At 42.3% G+C, this 27306-nt stretch overlaps 1 protein-coding gene across 6 annotated transcripts in view; it reads right to left on the reverse strand.

The window, feature by feature from the left end:
• Positions 1 to 27306, reverse strand: part of SGCE (sarcoglycan epsilon) — a 108042-nt gene that overhangs the window by 65954 nt on the left and 14782 nt on the right. For 3 of the 6 annotated variants that reach the window (XM_063452268.1, XM_063452267.1, XM_063452266.1), the window contains exons 2-4: positions 23967 to 24074; positions 14604 to 14726; positions 12799 to 12956 (exon numbers count right to left, since the gene is read on the reverse strand). In XM_063452268.1, the coding sequence (XP_063308338.1) occupies positions 12799 to 12956; positions 14604 to 14726; positions 23967 to 24074 (389 nt within the window). The remainder of the gene's footprint in view (positions 1 to 12798; positions 12957 to 14603; positions 14727 to 23966; positions 24075 to 27306) is intronic. The other 3 variants (XM_063452269.1, XM_063452270.1, XM_063452271.1) reach the window with 3 other exon arrangements.

Genomic DNA, 27306 nt, shown 5'->3' on the forward strand with positions numbered 1-27306 from the left:
TCCAGGAGTTCACCCCTCGCTCGACGCAACGCAAACTGCATACCGGAGGAGATACCGGAAGAACATTGCTCGAGTAGCTGGACTCTTTACTACATAACAGGTCCATAGACTGAATACACTAGACCAGGGGTAGGCAACCTATGGCACGTGTGCCATGCACGGCACTCGAGGTGTCTTTGCACGGCACTCAAGGCTGCTAGAGCCAAACAGGCTCTGGCCTATCAGGATTCCGAGTGAATCTTCAGATATCTGCTAATACGAAAAGGTGGTGAAGGACAATCGTCAATTTATGCATTGCAGCACAGAGAAGAAGTGATCTCAGATCAATTCCTCCCAGCACTTGTGAATGGGAATCCACACTGTAGTAGAGCAGCCCACACTTCTAGATATACACAGAGATGCAGAATATCCCTCCCCTCATACAAATAATAGCAGCCCACCAGTGGTGTATCCTGGTTTTGTGCTGCCCTAAGCAGGACAAAACTCAGGCGCCATCCCCACCCAACCCTTCCCCCCGCCCCGCCTTCTAAATACATACACACACACACATTCACTGACAGATACGCATACACTAACAGACAAACACACACACACACACATACACTAACAGACACATACACTAACAGGCACACTAACAGACACACACACACACACTAACAGACACACACTCACTAACAGACACACACTCACTAACAGACACACACACTCACACACTAACAGACACACACACACTCACTCACTCACATTAACACTTTTTACTTTAACCCCCCCAGCCTCCTTACCTTTGGGAATGCTGGGGGGGGGTCATCTTTCTCCCTGGTGGTCCAGTGGCTGCTGGGCGGTCGGGCTGCTGGGTGGGCGGCGAGGGAGCACTTCCTCTGAGCTCCCTCGCGCGCCGCCCGCAGAATGAGGCTGGGAGGCGGAACCGGAATATGATGTCATATTCCGGCTCCCAGCTTCACTGTGCGGCGCGTGAGGGAGCTGAGCAGAGAGCTCAGAGGAAGTGCTCCCTCGCCGCCCGCCCAGCAGCCCGCCGCCATGCAAGACATTTGCCTTGGGCATTTGGGGGCGGCTTTTTTTGCCGCCCCCTGGAAAATGCCGCCCAAGGCAAATGCCTTGTCTGCCTCGCGGCTAAAACGTCCCTGCAGCCCACACACAAACACAATCCATATACATGCACACAACCCCACGTGCAGTCTCTGACATGCAATTCCCCAAACAGCCCCACACATACACACATTACGAAACACACAATGTGATATATCCATCCACACACACAAATTCACAAGCAGCCCCCCTACACAGCCGATATTCATAGGTACACAGTACCACAAACTACTCGTGAACATATACAATATAATAGCTCATACATACACAAATGCAACGATACAAAGCAACTGCAGTATATAATAACCCAAGACGAATATGGCAACATGCACACCTCAATTTCAAAAAAATAGGACCAGCACGCTATGGGACATCACAATCTTATTTCGGCACAGTGCTGCTAAAAGGTTGCCTACCCCTGCACTAGACCCTGTACTTAGACCCAAGAGACTGCTGTTTATTTTTGATGCACCTCACCACTATAGTTACAATACGCCCCTCCACCACGCAAAACATGCTACACACGGTCGTCCCCATTTTGGACACTCCAATTAGACCCACAAGATACCCGCAACACTAGGGGACCAGACCGAGAACTACAACAGAGACTCCCCCCCCCCTCCCCTCTCTAAAACCAAAAAAGCCACCTCACCTCCACTTTGACCCAGGAAGGGGATCTCTCTACTCACACAATGTCAGGGACCAGGAACCAGACAGAGACAGAAGTAGATGCAAACACACCTTTATTAATAAATAACAAAATAAATAACAAAAGCAAAGTCCAGGAATCAAGCAGGGGTCCGTCACCAGAGCGGGTAGTCAGACAAGCCAGGATCAGGAGCACGGAGAGCAGCGGAGTCAGGAACAAGGCCGGAGTCAGGAACCAGGAGCAAACAGGAAACACAGGAACAAGGAGACTTCTGGGGAACAGGAAACCACGCAAGGGCAAGGAGGTTCTGGGCTTAGCTGCTTAAATAGGCAGAACTGATTAGCAGCAGGGTTGATTACTACTCACAGGTGAGTAACCGTGGCAACAAGCAGAAGCAGCTCATAGTAATTGCAGCTGAAAACTCAATCACTGAGACAGAAAGGGTTGCTGTTTAAAACAGCAAAGAAACCCTGACAGTACCTCCCCCTCAACGACTCCCCCCATCTCTTCTGGTGGGTCCGGGTTTCATGGGGAAGCGGGCATGATAGGAACGAAGGAGGGATGGTGCATGGACATCAGAGGCTGGAACCCAGGAGCGTTCCTCTGGACCGTATCCTTTCCAGTGCACCAAGTATTGGATCTGTCCTCTGAAGACCCGTGAGTCAATGATGCTGCGTATTTCATATTCCTCATGATTGTCAATCAGAACAGGACGTGGACGTGGCACTGAGGTGGTGTACCGATTACAAACCAACGGTTTCAAGAGGGAAACATGGAAAACATTTGAGATGCGCATGTTAGCAGGAAGGTCAAGTGCGTAAGCTACAGGGTTAACCCTTCGAAGTATACGAAATGGCCCAACGTATCGGGGTGCCAGTTTTTGTGAGGGAACACGGAGGCGTAGGTTACGGGAAGACAGCCAGACCCTCTCTCCGACCTGATAGGTAGGTGCAGGAAGGCGTCTGCGGTCGGCCTGGAGTTTGTAGTTCTGCGTTGCGCGTTGCAAAGAATTCTGAACCTGCACCCAAGTGGAACGGAGTTCCCTGAGATGTTCCTCCAATGCCGGTATCCCCTGTGGCAAGAACGTATCAGGCAACATGGACGGTTGAAACCCATAGTTTGCCAAGAATGGGGATAGCCGGGAGGAGGCATTAATCGCACTATTGTGGGCAAACTCCGCCCAGGGTAGCAGATCAGACCAGTTGTTCTGGTGGTCAGAAATGTAGCAACGCAGAAACTGTTCCAGTGTTTGGTTAGCTCGTTCCGCTGCACCATTGGATTGCGGGTGGTAGGCCGAGGAGAAGGAAAGCTGAATTCCCATTTGCGTACAAAAAGCTCTCCAAAATCTGGACACGAACTGGCTACCCCTATCTGAGACTATCACTTTGGGTAACCCATGCAAACGAAAGACCTCCCGAGCAAAAATAGTTGCAAGTTCCTGGGAAGTTGGTAGTTTTTTCAAGGGAATGCAATGCGACATCTTCGAGAATCGGTCAACAACCATGAGAACGACTGTATTGCCACGGGAGACCGGAAGATCTACGATAAAACCCATGGATAAGTGGGTCCAGGGTCGTTCACCATTAGGTATGGTTTGCAGGAGACCCACTGGAGGGCGTCGTGGGGTTTTATTTTGAGCGCACACAGGACAGGCAGCTACAAAAGCGGTGACATCCGAACGGAGACTAGGCCACCAAAATTGCCGGGAGACGGACCATATTAACTGGTTTTTGCCTGGATGTCCAGCTGCTTTGGGGTCGTGGTATGTACTCAATAGTTTCGTACGGAGGTTAATAGGTACAAAACCACGGCCATTAGGTTTCTCTGGAGGAGCATTACTTTGTGCAGCCAGAATCTCCTCGCCTAGGGGTGAGGTGAGGTTAGTACGGATGGTTGCCAGTATATGGTCCGGAGGAATCACAGGAGTAGGGGTTATCTCCTCTCTAGATGGAGGGGAGAACTGTCGAGACAAGGCATCAGCCCGAATGTTTTCAGTACCGGGCAAGTAAGAAACCACATAATTGAACCTTGATAGGAAGAGAGCCCATCTAGCTTGCCGGGGGGAAAGCCGCTTAGCTTCGGAAAGATATGTAAGGTTCTTGTGGTCTGTGAGGATGAGGATTGGCACTGAAGTACCCTCAAGAAGGTGCCTCCATTCTTTGAGAGTTAAAATTATGGCTAGAAGTTCTCTATCACCAATCTGGTAATTGCATTCCGCCGGGTTCAATTTCCTCGAGAAATACCCGCACGGATGCCTGGAGCTCTCAGGGTTAGGACGTTGAGACAGGAGGGCGCCTACTCCTGTCTCAGACGCATCGACTTCAAGAATGAATGGTAAGGCAGGGTTAGGGTGTGCCAGTATAGGAGCAGCAGCAAAGGCGACTTTGAGAGACTCAAAGGCAGTAATGGCTTCTTGTGACCAATGCTGTGGATCAGCATCTCTCCTGGTCATGTCCGTGAGAGGTTTAACCAAGGAAGAAAAGTTGCGTATGAACTTCCGATAATAATTGGCGAAGCCCAGAAAACGTTGTATAGAGCGAAGACCCGTAGGTCGAGGCCATTTTAGTACAGCCGAAAGTTTCTCCGGATCCATAGAGAATCCAGCATCTGAGATAACATATCCCAAGAATGTGACCTGTTTGCAGTGAAACTCACATTTCTCCAATTTGCAGAACAGATTATTTTCTCTAAGTCTCTGTAGAACACGAGAAACGTCTGCGTGATGGTTCTCGAGAGATGTGGAATGGATCAGAATATCATCAAGATAAACCACCACACATTGCTGCAGCATATCTCGCAGGACGTCATTTATAAATTCTTGGAAAACCGCCGGAGCATTGCAAAGACCAAAGGGCATTACTAGGTATTCGTAATGGCCGCTCCTGGTGTTAAATGCGGTTTTCCATTCGTGGTCCTCTTTTATCCGGACGAGATTATATGCCCCTCTCAGATCAAGTTTGGTGAAGACCGTTGCTCCCTTGAGGCGGTCAAATAACTCCGTGATTAATGGAATGGGGTAGGCATTCTTAATAGTAATGCGATTGAGACCCCTATAGTCGATACAGGGTCTCAACTCGCCATCTTTTTTCTTTACAAAGAAAAAGCCGGCCCCGGCAGGAGAAGATGACTTCCGAATAAAACCCTTAGACAGTGCATCGGTAACATACTCCTCCATGGCTCGATTCTCTGCTACAGACAGTGGGTAAATCCGGCCCCGGGGAGGATTGGTACCCGGTTGGAGTTCGATACCACAGTCATACGGACGGTGTGGTAGCAGAACGCTGGCTTGACCTTTGTCAAATACATCTTGGAATTCTTGGTACTCAGCGGTCGAGGAGAGAGCCTTTAGGAGGAGGGAGGGTCTGTGCCTATACTGCGGACACCACGGTCACGTGTTAAAGTTTTGCCCGATTCGTCCGGCAAAGGGCCCGCACCCAAGATACTGTCAGGGTTTCTTTGCTGTTTTAAACAGCAACCCTTTCTGTCTCAGTGATTGAGTTTTCAGCTGCAATTACTATGAGCTGCTTCTGCTTGTTGCCACAGTTACTCACCTGTGAGTAGTAATCAACCCTGCTGCTAATCAGTTCTGCCTATTTAAGCAGCTAAGCCCAGAACCTCCTGGCCCTTGCGTAATGTCAGGGACCAGGAACCAGACAGAGACAGAAGTAGATGCAAACACACCTTTATTAATAAATAACAAAATAAATAACAAAAGCAAAGTCCAGGAATCAAGCAGGGGTCAGTCACCAGAGCGGGTAGTCAGACAAGCCAGGATCAGGAGCACGGAGAGCAGCGGAGTCAGGAACAAGGCCGGAGTCAGGAACCAGGAGCAAACAGGAAACACAGGAACAAGGAGACTTCTGGGGAACAGGAAACCACGCAAGGGCAAGGAGGTTCTGGGCTTAGCTGCTTAAATAGGCAGAACTGATTAGCAGCAGGGTTGATTACTACTCACAGGTGAGTAACCGTGGCAACAAGCAGAAGCAGCTCATAGTAATTGCAGCTGAAAACTCAATCACTGAGACAGAAAGGGTTGCTGTTTAAAACAGCAAAGAAACCCTGACACACATGTAGGGACTTTGCCACACAAGCCTACGTACTCACAAGAGGGAACTCACTGCGACCCCCTTACATGTGTTTCACACGCAACGCTCATGCCACAACCACCTACTAGTGCAGCCTTGAGCCCCTGGAAACTCTGTTGCCAGGCACACCTTTTGCCCAAAACCAGGGCCACACTAGCCAGGTTATACTACTTCCAGAGAAGTGCCGGACTCTACTTGCCAAGTTATTATTTAACACACACCTTACGTCTGTAACAGTTAGTATGGCGGTTCAGGCCGTCTGGTAATATAATGTATGCAAACCTAAGCACATAAAACATACATGCCACTACCTAAACTACATGTACCTGTCTGAACATGCTGTTGTGGCATCCTGACGACGACGATGCGATTGAGAATAACCCATTGCTGTTAAAGCAAATAATCTACACTCGACTAGACATATTTGCCTGTTCTATTTATGTTTCTTTTACAACAAAACTGTGCAAAACCTTTCATGTCACTGTTTATCCTATGTTTCAATACAAATGCACGCTGTTGTGGCGTACGATTATACTATGTCAGCGGTTCCCAAAGTGTGGGTCGCTACCCACTGGTGGGTCGCAGGGCGATCCCCAGTGGGTCGCGCTGACCCACACATCCAGGGCCGCCGGGCAGTCAGGCAAGCAGACTGACACCAGGAGGGAGCCCGGCGGCTTGCCCTGCATGCCGCCGGGCTCCCTCCAGTCAGTCTGCCCAGCAGCTCCGGTCTGCAGCTCCGCCAGGTGCAGAGCTGCAGACCGTGTGATAGAAGTCTCGCGAGCTCCCAGAGCGTTACCATGGCAACACTCTGGGAGCTTGCAAGACTTTTATTACACTGTCTGCAGCTCTGCACCCGGCGGAGCTCAGACCGAAGAGTTATCCCACCGGACCACCAGGGAGACACTGGACCACCAGGGATGTCTAATGAAGGTAGGGCACAGAGCCCAAACAATGCCCCCCCCACGCCAATGTAACCCCGTCTCTGCCTGCCCCCCACCCCAATGTAACCTCTTCTCTGCCTGCCCCCCCACCCCAATGTAGCCCCTTCTCTGCCTGCCCCCCTCCCCCCTACTGGAACCCCTTCTCTGCCTGCCCTCCTCCCCCCACTGTAACCCCTTCTCTGCCTACCCTCCCCACTGTAACCCCTTCTCTGCCTGCTCCCCCTCCCCCACCATAACCCCTTCTCTGCCTGCCCCCACTCCCCCCACCGTAACCCCTTCTCTGCCTGCCCTCCCCACTGTAACCCCTTCTCTGCCAACCCCCCAATGTAGCCCCTTCTCTGCCTGCCCCCCTCCCCCTACTGTAACCCCTTCTCTGCCTGCCCTCCTCCCCCCACTGTAACCCCTTCTCGCATACCCCCCACTGTAACCCCTTCTCTGCCTACCCCCAATGTAACCCCTTCTCTGCCTGCCTCTCTCCCCCCTACTGTAACCCATTCTCTGCCTACCCCCCACTGTAACCCCTTCTCTGCATACCCCCCACTGTAACCCCTTCTCTGCATACCCCCCACTGTAACCCCTTCTCTGCCAACCCCCCAATGTAGCCCCTTCTCTGCCTGCCCCCATCCCCCCTACTGTAACCCCTTCTCTGCCTGCCCTCCTCCCCCCCACTGTAACCCCTTCTCGCATACCCCCCACTGTAACCCCTTCTCTGCCTACCCCCCCAATGTAACCCCTTCTCTGCCTGCCCCCCTACTGTAACCCCTTCTCTGCCTACCCCCCACTGTAACCCCTTCTCTGCATACCCCCCCACTGTAACCCCTTCTCTGCCTACTCTCCCCACTGTAACCCCTTCTCTGCCTCCCCTCCCCACTGTAACCCCTTCTCTGCATACCCCCCACTGTAACCCCTTCTCTGCCTACCCTCCCCACTGTAACCCCTTCTCTGACTACCCCTCCACTGTAACCCCTTCTCTGCCTACCCTCCCCACTGTAACCCCTTCTCTCCCTGCCCCCCATCCCCACTGTAACCCCTTCTCTGCCTACCCCCACTGTAACCCCTTCTCTGCCTAACTCCCTTACTGTAACCCCTTCTCTCCCTGCCACCCTCCCCCACTGTAACCCCTTCTCTCCCTCCCCCCACTGTAACCCCTTCTCTGCCTACCCCCCACTGTAACCCCTTCTCTCCCTGCCCCTCTCCCCACACTGTAACCTTTTCTCCCCCTGCCCCCCGTCGCCTTTTCTCCCCCTGCCCCCCGCACAATGTAATCCTTTCTCCCCCTGCCTGCCTACTGTAACCCTTTCTCCCCCTGCCTGCCCACTGTAACCCTTTCTCACACTGCCCACCCACTGTAACCCTTTCTCACACTGCCCCCACACTGTTACCAGTACACACAATCCCTCCCACAGTGACACCCTCGCCTCCTGTCTCTGCGACTCGCAGAGTCTCTGCGTGTCCTTTTGTGTCAGTGTGTGTCTGTGTATATCTGTGTACATGAGTAGCTGTGTATCTGTGTGTGGGAAACTAATTGTCATTGTGTGTATCGCTGTGTCAATGTGTGTATTTGTGTGTCTGTGTGTGTGTGTGTATACACTGCACACATACTCCATACAAAAAAACATACTTACATTGAAATGCACATTGTGTATATGTATATTTTATAAACACAATATACACACACTGCATCCACCACACACACACACACACACACACTGCAATCAAACGCAAACATTACATATAAACACACCCCTGCATTAAAACACTAAAATGATCTACAAACACCCCTTCATTCAAACACCAACACTACACACAAAAAGCACACCTGCATTTAAAGTCCTACACTACATATACAAACACCCCTGCATTCAGACGCAAACATTACAAACAAGTACACCACTACATTCCAATAGCAACAGTACATACAAATACACCCATACATGCACACATATACTTAATACAAAAACATGCTTACATTCAAACACTGCTCACAAATATAACCCTTCAATGATGTGCAAATGGTAGATCTCCATCTGGCATATTATTGTGAAGTTCTCCGACAGATGGAGATCTACCTTTTGGTCACACTTTCACTAGATGGGGGCCCAGAAAACATACTTGCACCAGGGTCCTCTCTAAATTAGTTCCACCACTAGGATAATCAACGTGAGGTGCCTGGATGAAAGAGCAGGACAACAGCATTTCTGATTCTGAGTCTGTGAGCAAGCAATTGTATGTCTCTAAAACTGATTGCCATGATGTGTAAAGTTTCTGCCTCTAAAACTGCCATGATATATCAAATTGCCATGTTATACCAATTGTGTGCATCTAAAGCTGATTGCCATGGTGTGCCAATTTTATGCATCTGACTGTTGGCCATGGTGTGCCAATTGTATGCTTCTGAAGCTGATTGCCATGATTTGCCAAGTTTTTGCATCTAAAAGTGATTGCCATGATATGCGAAGTTTATGCATCTAAAGCTGATTGCCATGGTGTGCCAATTTTATGCATCTGGCTGTTGGCCATGGTGTACCAATTGTATGCTTCTGAAGCTGATTGCCATGATTTGCCAAGTTTTTGCATCTAAAAGTGATTGCCATGATATGCGAAGTTTATGCATCTAAAGCTGATTGCCATGGTGTGCCAAGTTTATGTATTTAAAGCTGCCATGATGTACCAATTGTATGCATCTAAAGCTGATTGCCATGGTGTGCCAATTGTATGCATCTAAAGCTAATTGCCATGGTGTGCCAATTGTATGCATCTAAAGCGGATTTCCACGGTGTGCCAATTGTATGCATCTAAAGCGGATTTCCACGGTGTGCCAATTGTATGCCTCTAAAGCGGATTGCTATAGTTTGCCAATTGTATGCATCTAAAGCGGTTTGCTATAGTTTGCCAATTGTATGCATCTAAAGCAGTTTGCTATGGTGTGCCAATTGTATGCCTCTAAAGCAGTTTGCTATGGTGTTCACTTTTTAAAATACGCATTAAAAGCAAGTGGGTCTCGAAAAATTACTGTTTTGAAAAGTGGGTCTCGGCCCATAAAAGTTTGGGAAGCCCTGTACTATGTAATCACCTGCACAACAAAAATAAAGAATTAAAAAAAAAAAAAAATATGCATGCATTTAACTATGCATTTTTTGTATTGGGGATATAAATAAAACAGTTTGCAGAAGATGTAGATCTCTTGTCTGCAGCCTTTGCGATCCTTCCCTTTCTTCCCCAGCCCAGACTTTCTGTGGCTGTCCAATCACAGACTTTCCAATGCAGCTCAATGAAAAGTCTTTGCAAGGCAGGTGCTCTGGGCAATTGCTAACTCTTGAGTTAGCTCCACCGAGCTAACCAAAACAGGAAGTAGCAGGACCTGTTGTCTGATTAACAGCCAGCTGGTGTAACAATGTTAATTTATAAAAGTGGCAATTTCTTTTGAAATCTGCACTTTTTGTAAAATGAAAAAGAATAAAACACTGCACATACAGACTCCAGGTAACATGACAACTCCAAATCACTGAAGTGATCAAGGTACTTAGAGTTACCCTTCCATGTGAACCATATATAAGGTTATATTAAACCAGTACAATTGTATTTTAGATTATGTTTCAGTTATGACAGTTATGAACAAACTACCGTATTTATCGGCGTATAACACGCACAGGCGTATAACACGCACCTCATTTTTAGAAAGAAATTCCAGGAAATTTCCCCCCTCATGCCATAGTATTCCCCCCCTCATCCCATAGTATTCCCCCTTCATCCCATAGTGTCCCCCCTCATCCCATAGTGTCCCCCCCCCTTTCCACAGTATTCTCCCCCCCTCCCATAGTATTCTCCCCCCTCCCATAGTATTCCCCCCTCCTCCCATAGTATTCCCCCCTCCTCCCATAGTATTCCCCCTCCTCCCATAGTATTCTCCCCCCTCCCATAGTATTCTCCCCCCTCCCATAGTATTCTCCCCCCCTCCCCTCCCATAGTATTCTCCCCCCTCCCCTCCCATAGTATTCTCCCCCCTCCCCTCCCATAGTATTCCCCCCCCTCCCCTCCCATAGTATTCTCCCCCCCTCCCCTCCCATAGTATTATCCCCCCTCCCCTCCCATAGTATTCTCCCCCCATAGTATTCTCCCCCCTCCCCTCCCATAGTATTCTCCCCTCCCCTCCCATAGTATTCTCCCCTCCCCTCCCATAGTATTCTCCCCCCCTCCCCTCCCATAGTATTCTCCCCCCTCCCCTCCCATAGTATTCTCCCCCCCTCTACTCCCATAGTATCCCCCCCCTCCCCTCCCATAGTATCCCCCCCTCCCCTCCCATAGTGTACTTCCCCCCCTCCCCTCCCATAGTGTACTTCCCCCCCTCCCCTCCCATAGTGTACTTTCCCCCCCCCTCCCCTCCCATAGTGTACTTTCCCCCCCCCTCCCCTCCCATAGTGTACTTCCCCCCCCCCTCCCCTCCCATAGTGTACTTTCCTCCCCCTCCCCTCCCATAGTGTACTTTCCCCCCCCTCCCCTCCCATAGTGTACTTTCCTCCCCCTCCCCTCCCATAGTGTACTTTCCTCCCCCTCCCCTCCCATAGTGTACTTTCCTCCCCTCCCATAATTACTTACCTGTCCTGAAGCGTGGGCCGGCTTCACATCGCGCACCGCGGTACAGGAACTTTAATTTAAGGTTCCGGTTTCCGGCGGGACTGAAAGGAAGTGTGCACATGCACACTTCCTTTCAGTCCCGCCGGAAACCGGAACCTTAAATTAAAGTTCCTGTACCGCGGTGCGCGCTGTGAAGCCGGCCCACGCTTCAGGACAGGTAAGTAATTATGGGATATCGGCGTATAACACGCACCCACGATTTTCCCCCTATTTTCAGGGGAAAAAAGTGCATGTTATACGCCGATAAATACGGTAATCATCAATATGACTTAAAGTCAAAACAAATTTATTTCTAAAACCTGGCCTCTTACAAGGATTATTTTTCATGAATCAGAATTTCCTGTAGTTGTAACAAAATCAGAGACTGTTAAGGCATTTCGGAAACAAACATAATACTATAAGCATGTGCAAGGGATGCCCTAGATGTATCCTGGCACTCCCTAATGTAAATCAAATAATTTTCTATCCCCCCTGTTTAAGACTCTATGAACACTTTTACCGGCCATATTTTTCAGGAGAATAATCATGATTATATCTGTAAATCCAGTGATAACTAGAGGGTCAGGATATTGATCCCCAACATGCATAGTGTATTGTGAGATACAATAAATAGCGCATAGCGGTCCTTAGAGTGGCCAGACTTTACGTAAGTAAACAGAGAATAGTCAGGGACAAGCCAGATACAGGGAAATCAGAAATCAGAAATATCAATGGACAAAAGCTAAGTTATGGATTACAGAAAGGAAAGTAGTCAAATATAGCTTAGATCAGGGGTTCCTCTTCATGCTCAGCTCCCTCGCGCGCCTCTTAGTGATGCCAGAGTGACATCATATTCCGGCTCCGGCATCACTGCTGAGCACGCGAGGGAGCTGAGCAGGGGCGAGTGCTCCCTCGCTGCCCTCCTCAACTATCGCGGTGGCTATTTTGTTTCCCAAAATTTTGGCGGAACACCATTTGTGTTCTCGCGTAACCCCAGGGTGTTTCGCGGAACACCAATTGGGAAACGCTGGCTTGGATCAAAACCAGAAATATCAATAGGAAAATATAACATGCTACTGGGAACTATAACGATCCACAAAAAGGCTTAGACCGAAGCCCTTAATTAGGTAGCCATGCCAGCAAAACATGCAGTAATGCCAAAATTGATGATGCATGAGGGAAATCGACAAAGAGAGATGTCACAGGTATGTATCAGACCTTCATGCCTAAATGCAGAGAACCCTGACAAAATGTATATATTTACTTATTGTTTTAGTTAGTTTATTTTAAATAAAGTTTTGGTAGTAAATGATTCCTAATGTTATATGTTGGGCATACCTATGCATACTATGTTACCACATCTACAGTTATCTACCATTTTATTACATTGAAAGAATCGTACCTCAATTACAGTAGGCTTTCCAACGCTTTCAAAGGTTGGTGATCCATAGAGCACGCCATCACTGTACGGTGTACGCTGAATGTAGCGTAGCCATCCTGGTCTGTCAGGGTAACCCATTAGGTTTGTATTAAATGTTATAGGATCATTACTTAGCTCACCTAAACAGGAAACACAATGTTATTTATAGCACTAAAAGTGGACAGAGAATGATGGAAATATGTTACGAGAGACCATATAATTGCATTAGTTTAGACCTGGTGGACAATAAAAGACAAAAAGAGTTCACTAAAACATTGTGGCAACTATGACTATAGTAACAAGAGAAAATAATTTCAATGTAGGTGAACTCTAGACAATTTTTAGATTTACAGTTGCAATCAAAATTATTCAACCCCCAATAATAGACTTTCAGCTGTTTGCAATGATCAAATCAAACAAATGCATTGAAATAGCTCAACACAACCTATGCTTCAAGTAGTTTCCCCAAATTCAACTTTGAATTCAACTTATAATGACTTCTACAGTCTCAAAATTATTCCACCCATTATGACAAGCATCTTTAGTACTTAGTAGAGCACCTTTTTGCTGTTATGACTTGCTGCATATGAGATACTTAGTCAGACACCAGCTTCTGGCAGCGTTCCTGAGGAATCTTAGCCTATTGCTCATGAGCAATGGCCTCCAGTTCAAAAATATTCTTGGGTTTGTGTGCTGCAACCGCCTTCTCAAATCCCACCAGAGATTTTATATGCGCCACTGTAGAATTTTCCAGAACTTCCTCTGCAACCTAGCCTTGGTTGGAATTTGAGGTATGCTTGGGATCATTGTCTTGTTGGAAGGTCCAAAGCTTCGGCTTCCTCACAGACGGCATGACGTTTTTTCCTAAGATTTCCTGATACTTCAGTGAATCCATCTTGCCTTCCACACGCCGCAGGTTTCCAGTGTCAGAGAATACAAAGCATCCCCAGAGCGTCACCTTGCTTAACTGTAGGTAGAGTGTTCTTTTCAGTCTAGGCTTCATTCTTCTTTCTCCAGACATACGGCTGATCCATTGGGCCGAAAAGTTCCTTCTTTTTTTCTTTCCACAGAGCAGAATCACAAAACTTCTGCTGAGCTTTTGTTTGATTTGTTCATTGCAAATAACTGAAAGTCTGTAAACATTGTATTTCATATTAAACAATAAACTTGATTATCAGTGGGGGGTTGCATAATTTTTTATTACAACTGTATATGTAAAGAAAACTAAAGAAAAAAATACTAAAAATTATTATAAAAGGACAAATAAGGACTAGAAAATTATTAAGTATAATAGTTTTCTAGTCCTTATTCCTTTAGTTGTTCTATAGCATTTCTATACTGTAAATTATAAATAGTAAAATGATTATTTTATGATGCCACAATGTATAGTTTCTGGTGTAATATATATATATATATATATATATATATATATATATATATATATATATATATATATATATATATGTTTTGTTTTTTCTTATCAGCATTTGGCATTAAATCTTAAGTTACCTTATACTTAGAGTTAAGGGCCTAAACCCACTAAGTTTTTTCCACATATAAAAAATGTGCACTACAAATTATTGTTGAGTTTTTCTTTTAATATGAAATAAAATGTTTTGCTTTTTAACTCACTTGTCAAGTCAATGTAATTCTTTATTTCATGAACAAGCTACGAAACCCGCCGTGTGATTCGGCCACAAAATGCATTGATATTGATATATTAAGCATAAGACATATTTATAATAAATGTAAAAAAAAAAAATACACATTTTCCTGGGATCTCATACCCGGCTTTGGATATGGAGGAAATTCCCCCTTGTAGTATTCTCTCTCCAACACGTGAACAAACAGTACTCCTGATGAAGGATAGACATTCCGATCTGAGTGCACTCTAGACAGAATAGTGTAGACTGGAAGCAAAAAGAAAGAAAAGAGACAGAAGAGCACAGATCAGACATGCATATGATCTGTCAACATGCGAGCCGTGTGTGTCCATAGCCAAGAAATTGGAGAAAGCAAACAGTCAAACATTAGATAGCAGTTAAAACACATTGGTTTAGTTAAAAATGGGAAAGTAAATGTCTACAGTTCTGTGTGTGCAATTCTTTACAAGTAATGTATCAAGGCCAGCATGTAGAGAAAGCAAGGCTGTATATAACAGTAGTTGTCTCGTTTCGTACATTCGTAGGTAAACAACATGATGTATACCTTTGATAGGGGTAGCTTGTAATAAGGGCAATTTTGTACAGATTGTACTTTGTATGAGAAACATTGCTTAATCTAGCTTGATAAGTATATAAATATATTTTGAAAGTAAAAAAAATAATGATTTTGGAAAGGCACTATTCAAACCCCAAATGTTTTTGTTTTGTACATCTTATTTTTAGATTTAGGTAGTTACGTCCAGGCAGATCTAATGCATGTTTAATTGCCCACCTTGTCACCATTTAAGTACGTATGTGCTAGCTTGAAATAGATCATTATCTTTTTAAAAGATGGTTATCTTTTATTGAAATGTCTGTCACTGAATGCAATTTTTTTTCAGCTTTCTGGATGAAGATCGTTTTCTAAAATATTTGTTGATACTGTATTTAAAAACTAGTTTAGCTAAGTTTGAATTTGTTTGATGCATAGAAATCCCCCACAGGATGATTGCATATTCTCTATCAAAAACAAAAAAAATCACGCACACACTAAAACCACACTAAAACCTGTCTTGCTAGTATATATACTTCCCATTACACAGGAAATGTCCTATGTAAGCCCATGCCACATTTCAATAAACAAAAAATATATCAAAAACTTATGTTAAGCCATAAATACTATTGTTTTTTTTGTTTTTTTGTTTTATGGAATATGTGCAGTGTGTTTTGCTAAAACAGGTGAAATCTGTTTCGGAAGGGTGGTAAATTCTCCAACAGTCATGAAGAGCTATATTTTGAAGAATTTTACAACATTTTCTGGCTTGATTAGAGACATTCTTGGAAGGATTTTTGCCTTTCTCTGACCTTTTATCTAGTTTAGAGTCAAGTACACAATTAAAATCTCCCGATACTATAACTGATCCTTGTTTAAGTTTATCTATTTTAGAAACAACTTTTTGTATCTACTAATTTGAGAAGAATTTGGGACATAGATATTAGCTATTGTGTAGAATTTCTCATCTATATTACAGATCGTTATAATCCATCTGCCCATTTTGTCTATCCATTGATGTTTTATAAAGACATTCAGCGTTGCTGAGAATAAAATGGCTACTCCTCTTTTCTTTTACTCCCTAAAAGATGAATGAAAAGAGAGAGGAAAATCTTTAAACTTACATTTCTTTTCATCTACTTTTCGCCAATGAGTCTCTAGAATACATACAAGCTGGGCATTTTCTTTTTTCATATGGTCAACTAAAATTATTATTTTTTTGTGGCGAATTGAGCCCTTTATCATTAATGGAAACAATATTTAACATTATATAATCAGATTTCTAGACAGGCGTAATTCTATCCTTTTGGTGTCAGCTTGTGTCCAATATTTGGACCACAAGCACCTTCTATTTAATATCATAACATTAAAAGAGGGAAAAAGAAAACCGCCATAGGGGTTCCCGACTCAGTTATCCAGCATAGCACTTGTTGATTACATTTTACGTGTAGACAAAACAATAGCACAAAGACAACAACGTATAAAAAAAAAAAAAAAACCCTATAAGGAAGGCTGTTTCTGTTTCTCCCTTTTTCCCTATTAATGGATACCTGGATGTAAAGGGAAGAAATCAAGCTTTGAAAAATCTACAAAAGTTATTTGTTTTGGCTTCAAACTTATTTAAGTCTGTGAGTGCAATATTCCTCAAGTTGTTTTTTTTTTTGGTGTCTGGACATATTACCCTATTTTTGGTCCTTGTCTATATGTTTTGCAGATCATGTTTGTTTATATTGAATCGTTTTAATGTCATATATGACTTACGAAAGACATTATATATTTTAAAGTTGTCTAATAAAGTGTTCCAAATTGATATCTTAGTGACATATATATAATAATATCTTTTTGAATAGTTTAGTTAACAATAACCATAAAAAAAGATGAAATGTGAATTATCACTCTTACATAAATTGTCATGCTTATCAGCCTGCTTTATATTACAAAAGTGGTTAGTGCTTAGGGTCATCTTTATCTTCTTGTGTGGCTTGTGTATACATTACTTAATATGTTATCATTTGTCAAAAATTCTTCCTATAATTGTTTTTTAAGACTGTAATTTTCGTGAGTTATAGGAAATCTAATTTGCTCAGTCATGAATCTTAACATTTTCATTCACTCTTTGTGGGTGTGGGAAGTATTTATCCTGCTGTCTTTATATCTTCTTATTTTTTTTCTAATTCAATTCTTTCATTTTAAGATATATCTTGACTTAGATCAAAGTTCAGTTCCTTAAACCATTTAGATAAGTGTATCAGAAAAAGTGTGTGTCTTCGCCTCGTAAGAGATGATGATTTTGCATGGGTATCTCCAGGAATAGCGGATATTCCTTTGACCTAAGATTTTTGTGTAACATGCACATGGCCTTCTTATTTTAATCCTGGTGTAGTAGACCAGATCAGGAAAAATAGAGATGTTGTAGTATGGTTCCTTAAGTCTAGTCTCTCTTACTGCTTTCAAGACTTCTTCTTTAAATTTATATGATGTGTAACAGATAAGGACATCTCTTGGTAGACTTTCAGGGACAGTGGATGGTTTCATTACTCTATGACTGTTCCAGAATGTTTGAAGGATTTGATGGTTGAATATCTAATTGTAGGAATAAATCTAGGATAAAGGCATTCAATGTATAATTTGCTATTGTTTGTGGAATTCCCCTGAATTTTAAATTGTTGCGTTAAGATCTATCTTCTTCCTCATACTTCTCTCCCTGGGTCACAGCATCACTGCGGGCGTAGGTGCGCACGTCACATATGTCCTACGTCATCGCCCTCCACTCCCTCCCAATTCACCCATAAATACTGTTATATTTTTTATGAATCTACTAATTGGTTATATGTACAAATTAAAGGTGAAACTCTAGTCCTTAGTGAGCCCACAAAGTTGTATTTAAGGTCTGAGATTAAAACTACATAAATCTATAGGAAATTAATGAATCAGCCAAGGTATTTAAACTTGGAGCCACCAAAATAAAACATAAAATCATGTTAAAGGGCCAATAAACCTACATTTATGAGTACAGTATATTGTGGTTTTATCACACTGTTTTCCCAGCTCACTAAGCCCTCCTCCTTTCCCAGAGATGTCATAATCAGGGTGTTCACTTCCTCAATATCCTTTGAAAATATTGCAATACTGGGAAATACTGGTGTATAAAGGGTTTTCAGTGTCGGTAACTAATTTAGAAGCTATCGAGAATTACAAAGGCAATTTAACATTTCATATTAGAATAATTGTACTGAAAAAAAAATCTACAACTGAGCTAATTTTTTTGGTTTTGATTAAAATGTGCAGTTCCCTTGGAAATTCTCCATAATTTCTTGTTTAGTGTATAAACCCAACAAATATGTTTTATTACTTACATATCACACGCGGATAGAATATAATATAGACCATACCTGCCTAGTGTCCCTATTTAGGGGGGACTATCCCAACTTAGAATTAATTCCTTCTGCTTCTGTCTTCACACTATTCTCAAATAACATCTATTGTGTTTGAAAGCTTTAGGCTTTCTATATAACACACTTCACAATAACATGAACTCAAGTCTTACAGTGTTATTAACTGAAGAGAGAACTGTCCGAAATGCAAAGTCAATTTAAAGTGAATTTCAAAATGTAGGCCAAAATAACTGAATTTGAAAAATTCTATTTTAGGTTTAGCTATTCTGACCTTCGATTTTTAATTCACTTTGAATTCCTCAAAATTCTCACTGTAGTGAATAACTTTAACCTTCATCTAAATAACATTCTCAGTTAAACAAATGCTTTTTAAGAAGGTGTAACGGAGCTCCCTGTACCCCTGGCTTGGTACCTCCGTCAAGGACTGCTTCCTAGCTGGAACATAGAACAAACCGCAGCACTTCTGCCCACAGTCGCCGTGGCTCCCTCTTCGAGCCGAATAGGGAACTCAGTCTATCCACCCCCAGGCACTGGAGGACACTCAGTCCTGGGAGCTTTAGTCCTTACAAAGACTTTCCCTGTTGAATCCTCCACACTGGAATAGTGATTAGCCCTTTCCCCTCCCAGTAACCAGACGACACATAGTTCTGGGAGTACAAGCTGGAATGTTTTAATCTGGCCAGATGGCCTGCTTTTATACAATTTCAGACACAGTTAAGCACGCCCCTGACACTCCCACACAAACAGGATAATCCCTCTCCTGGAACTGAGAGGGGACTAGTTACAAGTTACAAACTCCTCCTCTGTGCCTGAGAGATAATTGAGTCAGGAACTGAACTAACTTAATTATCTCCAGGCACAGAAAAACATACAATATTATAAAACCCCCAAAATACCTCTAAAACACATAAAACCCCCACAAAAGTTGCATCCCCTGATATCCCCGATCTGGGTGACCAACATATCCAAAAATCACCAAGATCGTTTCAGGGGTTCAGGGCTAAAGGTCGGTCAAGTTCGGAAGTCTTTTAAATTCTTGATAGGCACGAATAGTGTCAGCATAGTATACTCTATATCTTCTAGATTTTTAATAATGATTTTTCTATCGTTTAATCTTTGTTTTAAATCTAGATTCACACAAACTGAATAATTTACTCATGGTTTCAAAGTAACTAGCTATTGTGAAACTCCTGAAATCAGTAGCATATTTAGGTAACATTTATTGACAAGTCCAGTTAAGCAAAACTTTGGAAACTCATCTGAAACTGGGGCAGAAATCAGCAAGTATTGGAGTATGGGCTAGTCTCAGATTGATATATATGTTAGCCTCTAGTTTCTACTTTTATTGCATGTTAACATTTTATCAGATGCTGCAACTACTTTTTTTTAAATTCCTACCAAATATGTTGGCACTTGATTAAAGTTATCATTAGGTCAAGTTACATTAATGGCACTATGTTAATAATTTTCCTTTCCTTCTAACTACACCCTGTTCCAAATTATTGTGCAAATTCTATTTAAGTGTCACAAAGATTAAATATTTTGTTTTTCAGTTTAACTCGTGGATGGCATTGTGTCTCATGGCTCTTTTGATTACTGAAAACAATCTCGGACACCTGTGATAATTAGATTGCCAGGTGAGCCCAATTTAAGGAAAAACTACTAAAGGAGGGTGTTCCACATATTTAAGCAGAGCACCATTTTCATGCACTATTGGGTAGAAAAAGGATCTCTCTGCTGCCGAAAAGAGTGAAATAGTTCAATGCCTTGGACGAGGTATGAAAACATTAGATATTTCACGAAAACCTAAGCGTGATCATCGCACTATTAAGAGATTTGTGGCTGATTCAGAGCACAGACGGGCTTGTGCAGATAAAGGCACATTGAGGAAGATTTCTGCCAGATCCATGCATCGGATCAAGAGAGCAGCTGCTAAAATACCATTACATAGCAGCAAACACATATTTGAAGCTGCTGGTGCCTCTGGAGTCCCACCGACAATGTCCCTCGGCGCTGGTTCACGCTCCACCCACTCTCCCGGCAATGGCCGCGCGCATTATTCAATGCTTTCCTATGGGGGAAATCTGATGCTGGAGATCCGTGAGGACGTCCAGCGTCAGATAACTGACCAAAGGTCTGTTTGGATTCCGGAAGCCCTCTAGTGGCTGTCTGTTAGACAGCCACAGATGGCAGACTTAGAGCTGCACTATAAACATTGCAGTTCTCTGGAACTTCAATGTTTTACATTGCAGCACTAAGTGCAAAAGGGTCACAGTGTCCCTATAACTCTCTCTGCCATCACATACAAATTCCTCTGCTACCTCTTGTCTCCTCTTCCTCTACCCAGTTTAACCTTTAGATTGTAAGCAGGATCCTCTAAATGTTGTATCGGTCTGGTCTTATTGTGTTGTCTTTTTCCCAATTGTACAGCGCTGCAGAATATGTGCTGGCTCTTCATAAATGGCAGTAATAAATATACTTTTTTTTTTTTACTGGCATAAATACTTTTCTTTTTATTGGCAATATATCAAAGTCTCCTTTCCTGGTACCAACTGATTTTAAATAGAAACAGAAAACAGCAATATGACCTTCTCCTTCAGCAATCAGGGAGTTAAGGAATTGAAAGTTATATTATTGCCAGCAAACTTGTGACTGGAGGAACAATGGACTCTTTTCAGTAGAAATCATTACAATGTAGGTTAATAATTTGCAGCATCAGATTTCTGTCAATCCACAATATTCTTTGCTTACTGTTGAGTCAAAGATAAGAAAGGCCTTGTTGCAGGCAGCATTACTTGTTTTATTCACTAAAGTGGGGCGTGTGGACAAACATCTGAATTGAACGTTAGTCTAAAATGTGAAATTCCTTTCATTACTCCAAGCAAAATAACCACTTCAGTGTTTTGTATTGTGCTCATGCTGCTTGGAGTTTGTACGTGCAGTGTTTCAGTTTGACACTCTCAGCCAATGAATGACTAGCAAGATCTCCATCGGATTAAGCAGCTTTGCAGAAGCCAAATGTGTGTTAACGGCTTCAGAGGAGACCCCCTCGAGACCCAGCTAAGAGGGCAAAACGTTGTTCTTAACATCATGCACAGTACTCTTAACATTGTAACCACTAGAGCAGGCTTGGAGTAATCCTTTAAGTGGATCAACTTCTACTAATAAAAAAACAAAACACAAAAAAAAAACAATAGCACGGTTCCACACATCTAAACTCAAGATTTACAATAAGAAAAGGATGGGCAACTCTTTGGCATGTCAGTGGCTGTGGACGTCAGATTCCACAACTTTCCTGGAGCCAATGAGCTGAATGTGCATCAAATGAGAGGTACTAACTAGTTTAAGGTAAGGGTAACGTAGTCCTCAGCTGATCGGGAGAAGAAGGTTGCCTCTCCATTGACAAGGCTGGTAGGTAGGCACGTCCTTCTGGTTCTTTATCTGCTTCATGTTCCACGTTCATTTAAAATCCCTGTATTTTTATGTCTTGACCGAAGGCATGTAGTAACTGTACCATAGTAATAGAACCAATAAAATCTCACAACATTAATGTTACATAACATCTGGCATATGGGGGAACCAAAAAAGTTGACAGGCATAGCCATCCTTTTGTCAAACTATTCATTTACACTTTATACCTACTGAGTTTCCATGGTCTCCAGTTTCTTAATCAATGCACCATATCTAAGCTGAGGTTCTGCAGAAGACCAGTGTTTTACTGTGTGAAATAATATGGAAAATGTGCATTAACCAAGGGAAGGGAATAACGTGGTACAATCATTGCAGATAGGAAGAGATAAGATGTATCCTGAATTAGAAGGTATTGATCATCAATCCCCTCTTATCTCTCGGCTTCTTCTTCTGTGTGTCCCCAGCCCTTATATTTATATTTTTATAATACCTTGACACCAAGTGTGTAGTGTCTGGTGTATAAAATGCTGGCCAATAATATTATTAATTCAAGGCATTCAGCAACGTCCTGAGCCATATAGGTACATGTATAGGCTGACAGTAGACTGCAGATGACAATGATATAAATAGCAGGTTCTTTGTTTCTGTTTACTTGAACACCAGACTCAAGCACAACAGGACACTCACTTAGCAAGAATCACCTTTTATTTATTGTCCCCCAATGCTTAAAACAGCTTTTGGATTTGGACAAGAAGCTTCGGGGAAATGCAACAATGAGTGGGTTAGATGAGGCTGTGTCTAAAAAATATTTCCATGTACATTCTCACCACAAACAATAGCATTGCCAGATATGTGACCTACTCTTTAAACTCTAACATGTTTTCAACTGGTAGAAATGCAAAAGGATCATCAGATTCCATGCTGTCCAACAAATCAATCAGGATTAAAGAGGAGGCATTATCTACAAGCTGACTGGGAATTATGGGAATGTAGCCCATAGCCATCAGGGTGGTGAAGACTGCTTCTCCATGGACAACACTGTCAGATAGACAAGATGTGCTCCCTAGTAACATGTTACCCAGAATTCTTTATCTTGTGGAACAATTGACAATCCCATTATTACTTAAGTCATGTTAAGGTTGCCGATCTTCACCCTTAATGCTTGGCACGGTGTGCTTCACATGTACATCCTCGAATTCCCTTTGGAAGTGTTCAAAATGGTTCCTCCTTTTTTTTTCTTTTTGTACCCTTTTCCCTAGTTGTATTTACCAAGTGTTTTTCAAAAATTTAGGAAAAAATATTTAAAAAGGAGTGTTGCACAACTGCAGTGCCAGTATATGTATTGAGTTAGGTTGAGGAATCAGAATAAGTACACTTCTAGGGAAAATGTAGGTCTCTATTTTTTTTTATTTTTTTTTTAAATAGTGGCCTGTTTATGCTTTGTAGATAGTACCATAACTGTGATTATCTTGTATCTATAGTCATCTTGTGCATAGGGGTTCAAGGATCTTACTGTTTTGTTTATTACACACAATAAAATAGTTTTTGCTTCAGAAAAAAAAGCAGGATAGTGAGTATTTAGTGTAGCTACAGAATTAATCCAGTTTAATACTTGGGTTAGATAAAAGGTGAACGCATGCAGCAAATGCAGTTCTGGAGTGCACAGATAGTATTGATAAAAAAAATAATTATTAAAAAACACAGCAAGTATTCACAAGTTGCAGCCATGTAGATGGAATTGGACGATCAACCACAGCTAAACAGTAAGTTTTAACAAAAAAAAAAAAAATACTTAAAGGATTTGGTTCAACAAACTTATTTTAGCTTCAATGTTTTAAATTGATTATCAGCTGACCAGAATCAAACAAAAATGTCACCCTTCTAAGAGTGTGGATGAGTGTGACGTGAAGTCCAAAAACAGCTGCTAGGCTGAGGGTTCTACCCTGTATTAGAGCAGAGAACCAAGTAAGGAATCTCAGAGGATGTAAAAGGTAAAAACAAAAAGACACAAGCAACATATTGAATGTACTTACCTTATAAAATCTATAGATCATTTGCACATAACAGATTTTTAAAATGGTAGAATTAATTTTATTAGCATAGACTGATTACAGCCTACTTGGTTATACCGTGTACCCTAAAACTCACCATTTTTCTTCTCAGCAGGATTTAGTCTGCTGATAACATGTAGGTTGAGCTGTTTATTCTTCCAGTAAACTGATTCAGTTTTGCCATCAGCACAGCTTAGCAAAATAGCTTTGCAGAATAAAACAAAACAATGTCAGATTAATATAGATATTGCAGCTAAACCATCGCAAGCCTCCATCAAACAGATGTCACAGATGTTACATGGTTTATTGATCTTACACTTTGGAAGAAAATAACAAGGTTAGATATTCACGGCAAGGACGGAAGTACTGTTGTTTGTCACTATGATGTACCAAAAATAAAATACTGCAAATCCATATTTTATCCTAACAGAAAAACATAGGACAGTCATACATGGGATAACTGAAATGTCTGTCAGGGTAATGGGGTTATGTATAAAATTGATTCTGTAGCAGAGTTCTAAAAGCAGACTAATTATCATGGAAACCAATGTAATGTCAAATTATGAATTTCACTAGTGAATTTTCTAATGTGCCATTGAATCTAGTGCGCATTCAAATTTTGGAAACTTTATTTTGCCAATAAAGGTGCGCATTAGATTAGAGTAAATACAGACTATTAGCGTGATAGGAGTGCAGCCTGAAAGGGGTTTGTGGCGGACCGCCTGGTACCCCGACTGGGTACCTCTGCCAAACACGCTTCCTAGTTATTGCCGGGACACCATAAGCACTTTCAGCCCTTTAGTCGGTGCAGCTTGACCGGGTTCTTGCCGTCTCTTCCCACGCTGGATCCGAGTCCTGGATCCAGCTCCCAGTGGTCAGAACTCTCCTCTAGAGAGTATAGCTGTATAACAATACTTATACTACTGTATAATTTTGTACTTGCAGTGACATGTAATTATTAATAATCTGGCTGATAGTATTCTGGTTGGCAAATATTGTAATTTTATTAGACAAATGGCAGGTCTGCTCAACCTTTCCCCCCTCCCCCTCTTGACACTCCTAGCCATACATTCCTTTAAATAACTGTGTTTCTCTACTCTTTAGGGCCAGTTTTACAGCTAGCCCTGCAAGAAGCCCATTTCATTTTACTTGGCTCAGTTCAGCGGTGTTCGCGAGTTAAAGTGTCCGATTTTAGTTCCATGAACTCAACAACCAAACACCGCTGCCTGCGTTTGTGCGAAAAATTAGAATCCATGATGATTGAGGTGTCAGGAGAGGTCAATAGGGGTTAACAAGTACAGAGGTGGTCCGCAGTTCATGGGTTTGTTCTGTTCCCGAACAATACAGGGAGATCCCCCAAACAAGGTCTTTCAACATGTCTTTTACATGGCCCATAGTCCTGGGTCAGGAGGCTCGTGGCAGAGGCATCTTGGTCACAGGGTTAAAATGACTGGATGATTGTTCACAGTGAGAATAATAAATTAGTTTAGAGCACACCCTGATTATTTGTAGAATTGCACTTATTGCATACTTTCTCCTCTGTACTGCTGTCAGTGTGATATGTGATGTTACATATATTTGCAGCGTATCACTAAATATAGCTACATTTTATGTGGCTTATGTAACATTATCATAAACAACAGCATCAATGACTGAAGTGCTGGAAATGGTATTATATTACCAAGCTTTGTTATGTTTCAATCTCGACCTTTATACTTACATTATATACGAGAGAGTCACACGTAGAGCAGCTTTGTCATATCTTGAAAAGCCCTCTAAAGTGACATCCTTTCTAGGTGTGCGGTAGCGAAGTGGTCAATAAAATATTCCCTTTATGGATTTAGCTGTTATGTGGTAAGTGGAGTGCCTCATGGTCCTGGGTCCACTTCTCTTTAATCAGTTTATAAATTATCTTGAAGTGGGCATTGAAATCCATGTGTCGGTGTTTGCAGATGATAACTTCTCTATAGAGGGATTTGGACAAATTGGGGAACTGGGCAGGCAAGTGGTGGATGAGATTCCATGCATATAAATGCAAAGTTATGCATTTACCCACAAACAACTTTATTTATAAAATGGGGTAGAGTTAGAGGTAACAATAAATGAAAAGGACTTGGGAACAATTTGAGATAACAATCTAGGCAGTATGCAGTGCTGGTCTGCCATTACATAGGCAAGTAAGGTAATATCATTTATTAAAAAGGGTTTTGAGTCACATGATCGAAATATAATTTTGTCTCTTTATAAATCAATGGTAAAACTCCACCTTGAATACGTGGAGCTATTTTAGGCACCAGTTTTAAAGAAAGATATTGCAGAACTAAAAAAAAAGTGCATAGCTACAAAATTTATGGAAAACATGAAGAAATCCAAGAAAAACTGCATTTGTTTTCTTTAGAAAAAAAGCACCTCAGAGGGGATATGATAGCACTATATATATATATACAGGGTCCGTACACATGTATATGTGCTGAGCTTTCCATTAGCAGGAATATATAACAAGAAGATGGTCACCCATTTAGACTGGAAGAAAAGCGTTTTCACGTACAGCAGAAATAGTACTTTAAAAACAAAAAAATCATGTAAAACAGGGACAGTGTAGTGTGTCCTGAGAATATCCAATAGTAGGGGGTAACCCTATATATATGAACTGACAGAAAGGAAAAAGGAACCCTAGGACAAAATGTCTGGATACACAGATAGGATATCTCAGAGTGAACTGTTGCTAATAAAAACCATAAGTTTATTTAAAAATCATAGACATCAACAAAAAAATTGAAAACACACACATCCATAATCCCAGAAATAGGGGAAAAATATATAAAGCTCATCTTACTAGGAATGGAAAGCCAGAATGAATGGGAGAAAAATAGGCAAGTTGCTCATAAATGGCAACTAAAATAAAGATTACCAAAAAAAAAGTAACACCTATACTTGGAGCTCCCTAATATATAGTCTTATTGAGATTAAGACCTGAAGGGATATCTACACTATACAGGAATAGAATAGTAGTAAAAAGCCTAAAGTCCCATAAGAAATCTAGCACAAGGATAAGCAAAATACTGATACATGCCAATAGGCAGCTATAAAGGAGAAAAGTTCCTATGGCCCTGTAATATCTGTTAGCTAACTGGTCCCTATAGCCCTATTGTATCCATTAGCCAAAGCTAACCACTGCTAGTCCTTTATATCGCTAAGAGATCTTAGAACAGGTACAAGCCCTTCCTAGACTAAATAGAGAAATCTGCTAGAAATTCTCCATAAAAAAAACAAAAACAAATAAACACCCCAAATAAAGTGCTGGAAATAAAAAGTGAAGTGATTAAAAAATCATAGTATGCCTAACGCGTTTCGGCGCTTAAACTAGCGCCTTTGTCAAAGGCTATCAACGAGGAATCTTACCTGAGCGCATCTTTATACCTCATACACTGAAATGT

This window comes from Pelobates fuscus, chromosome 4 (assembly GCF_036172605.1).
Source record: "Pelobates fuscus isolate aPelFus1 chromosome 4, aPelFus1.pri, whole genome shotgun sequence".
NCBI lineage: Eukaryota > Metazoa > Chordata > Amphibia > Anura > Pelobatidae > Pelobates > Pelobates fuscus.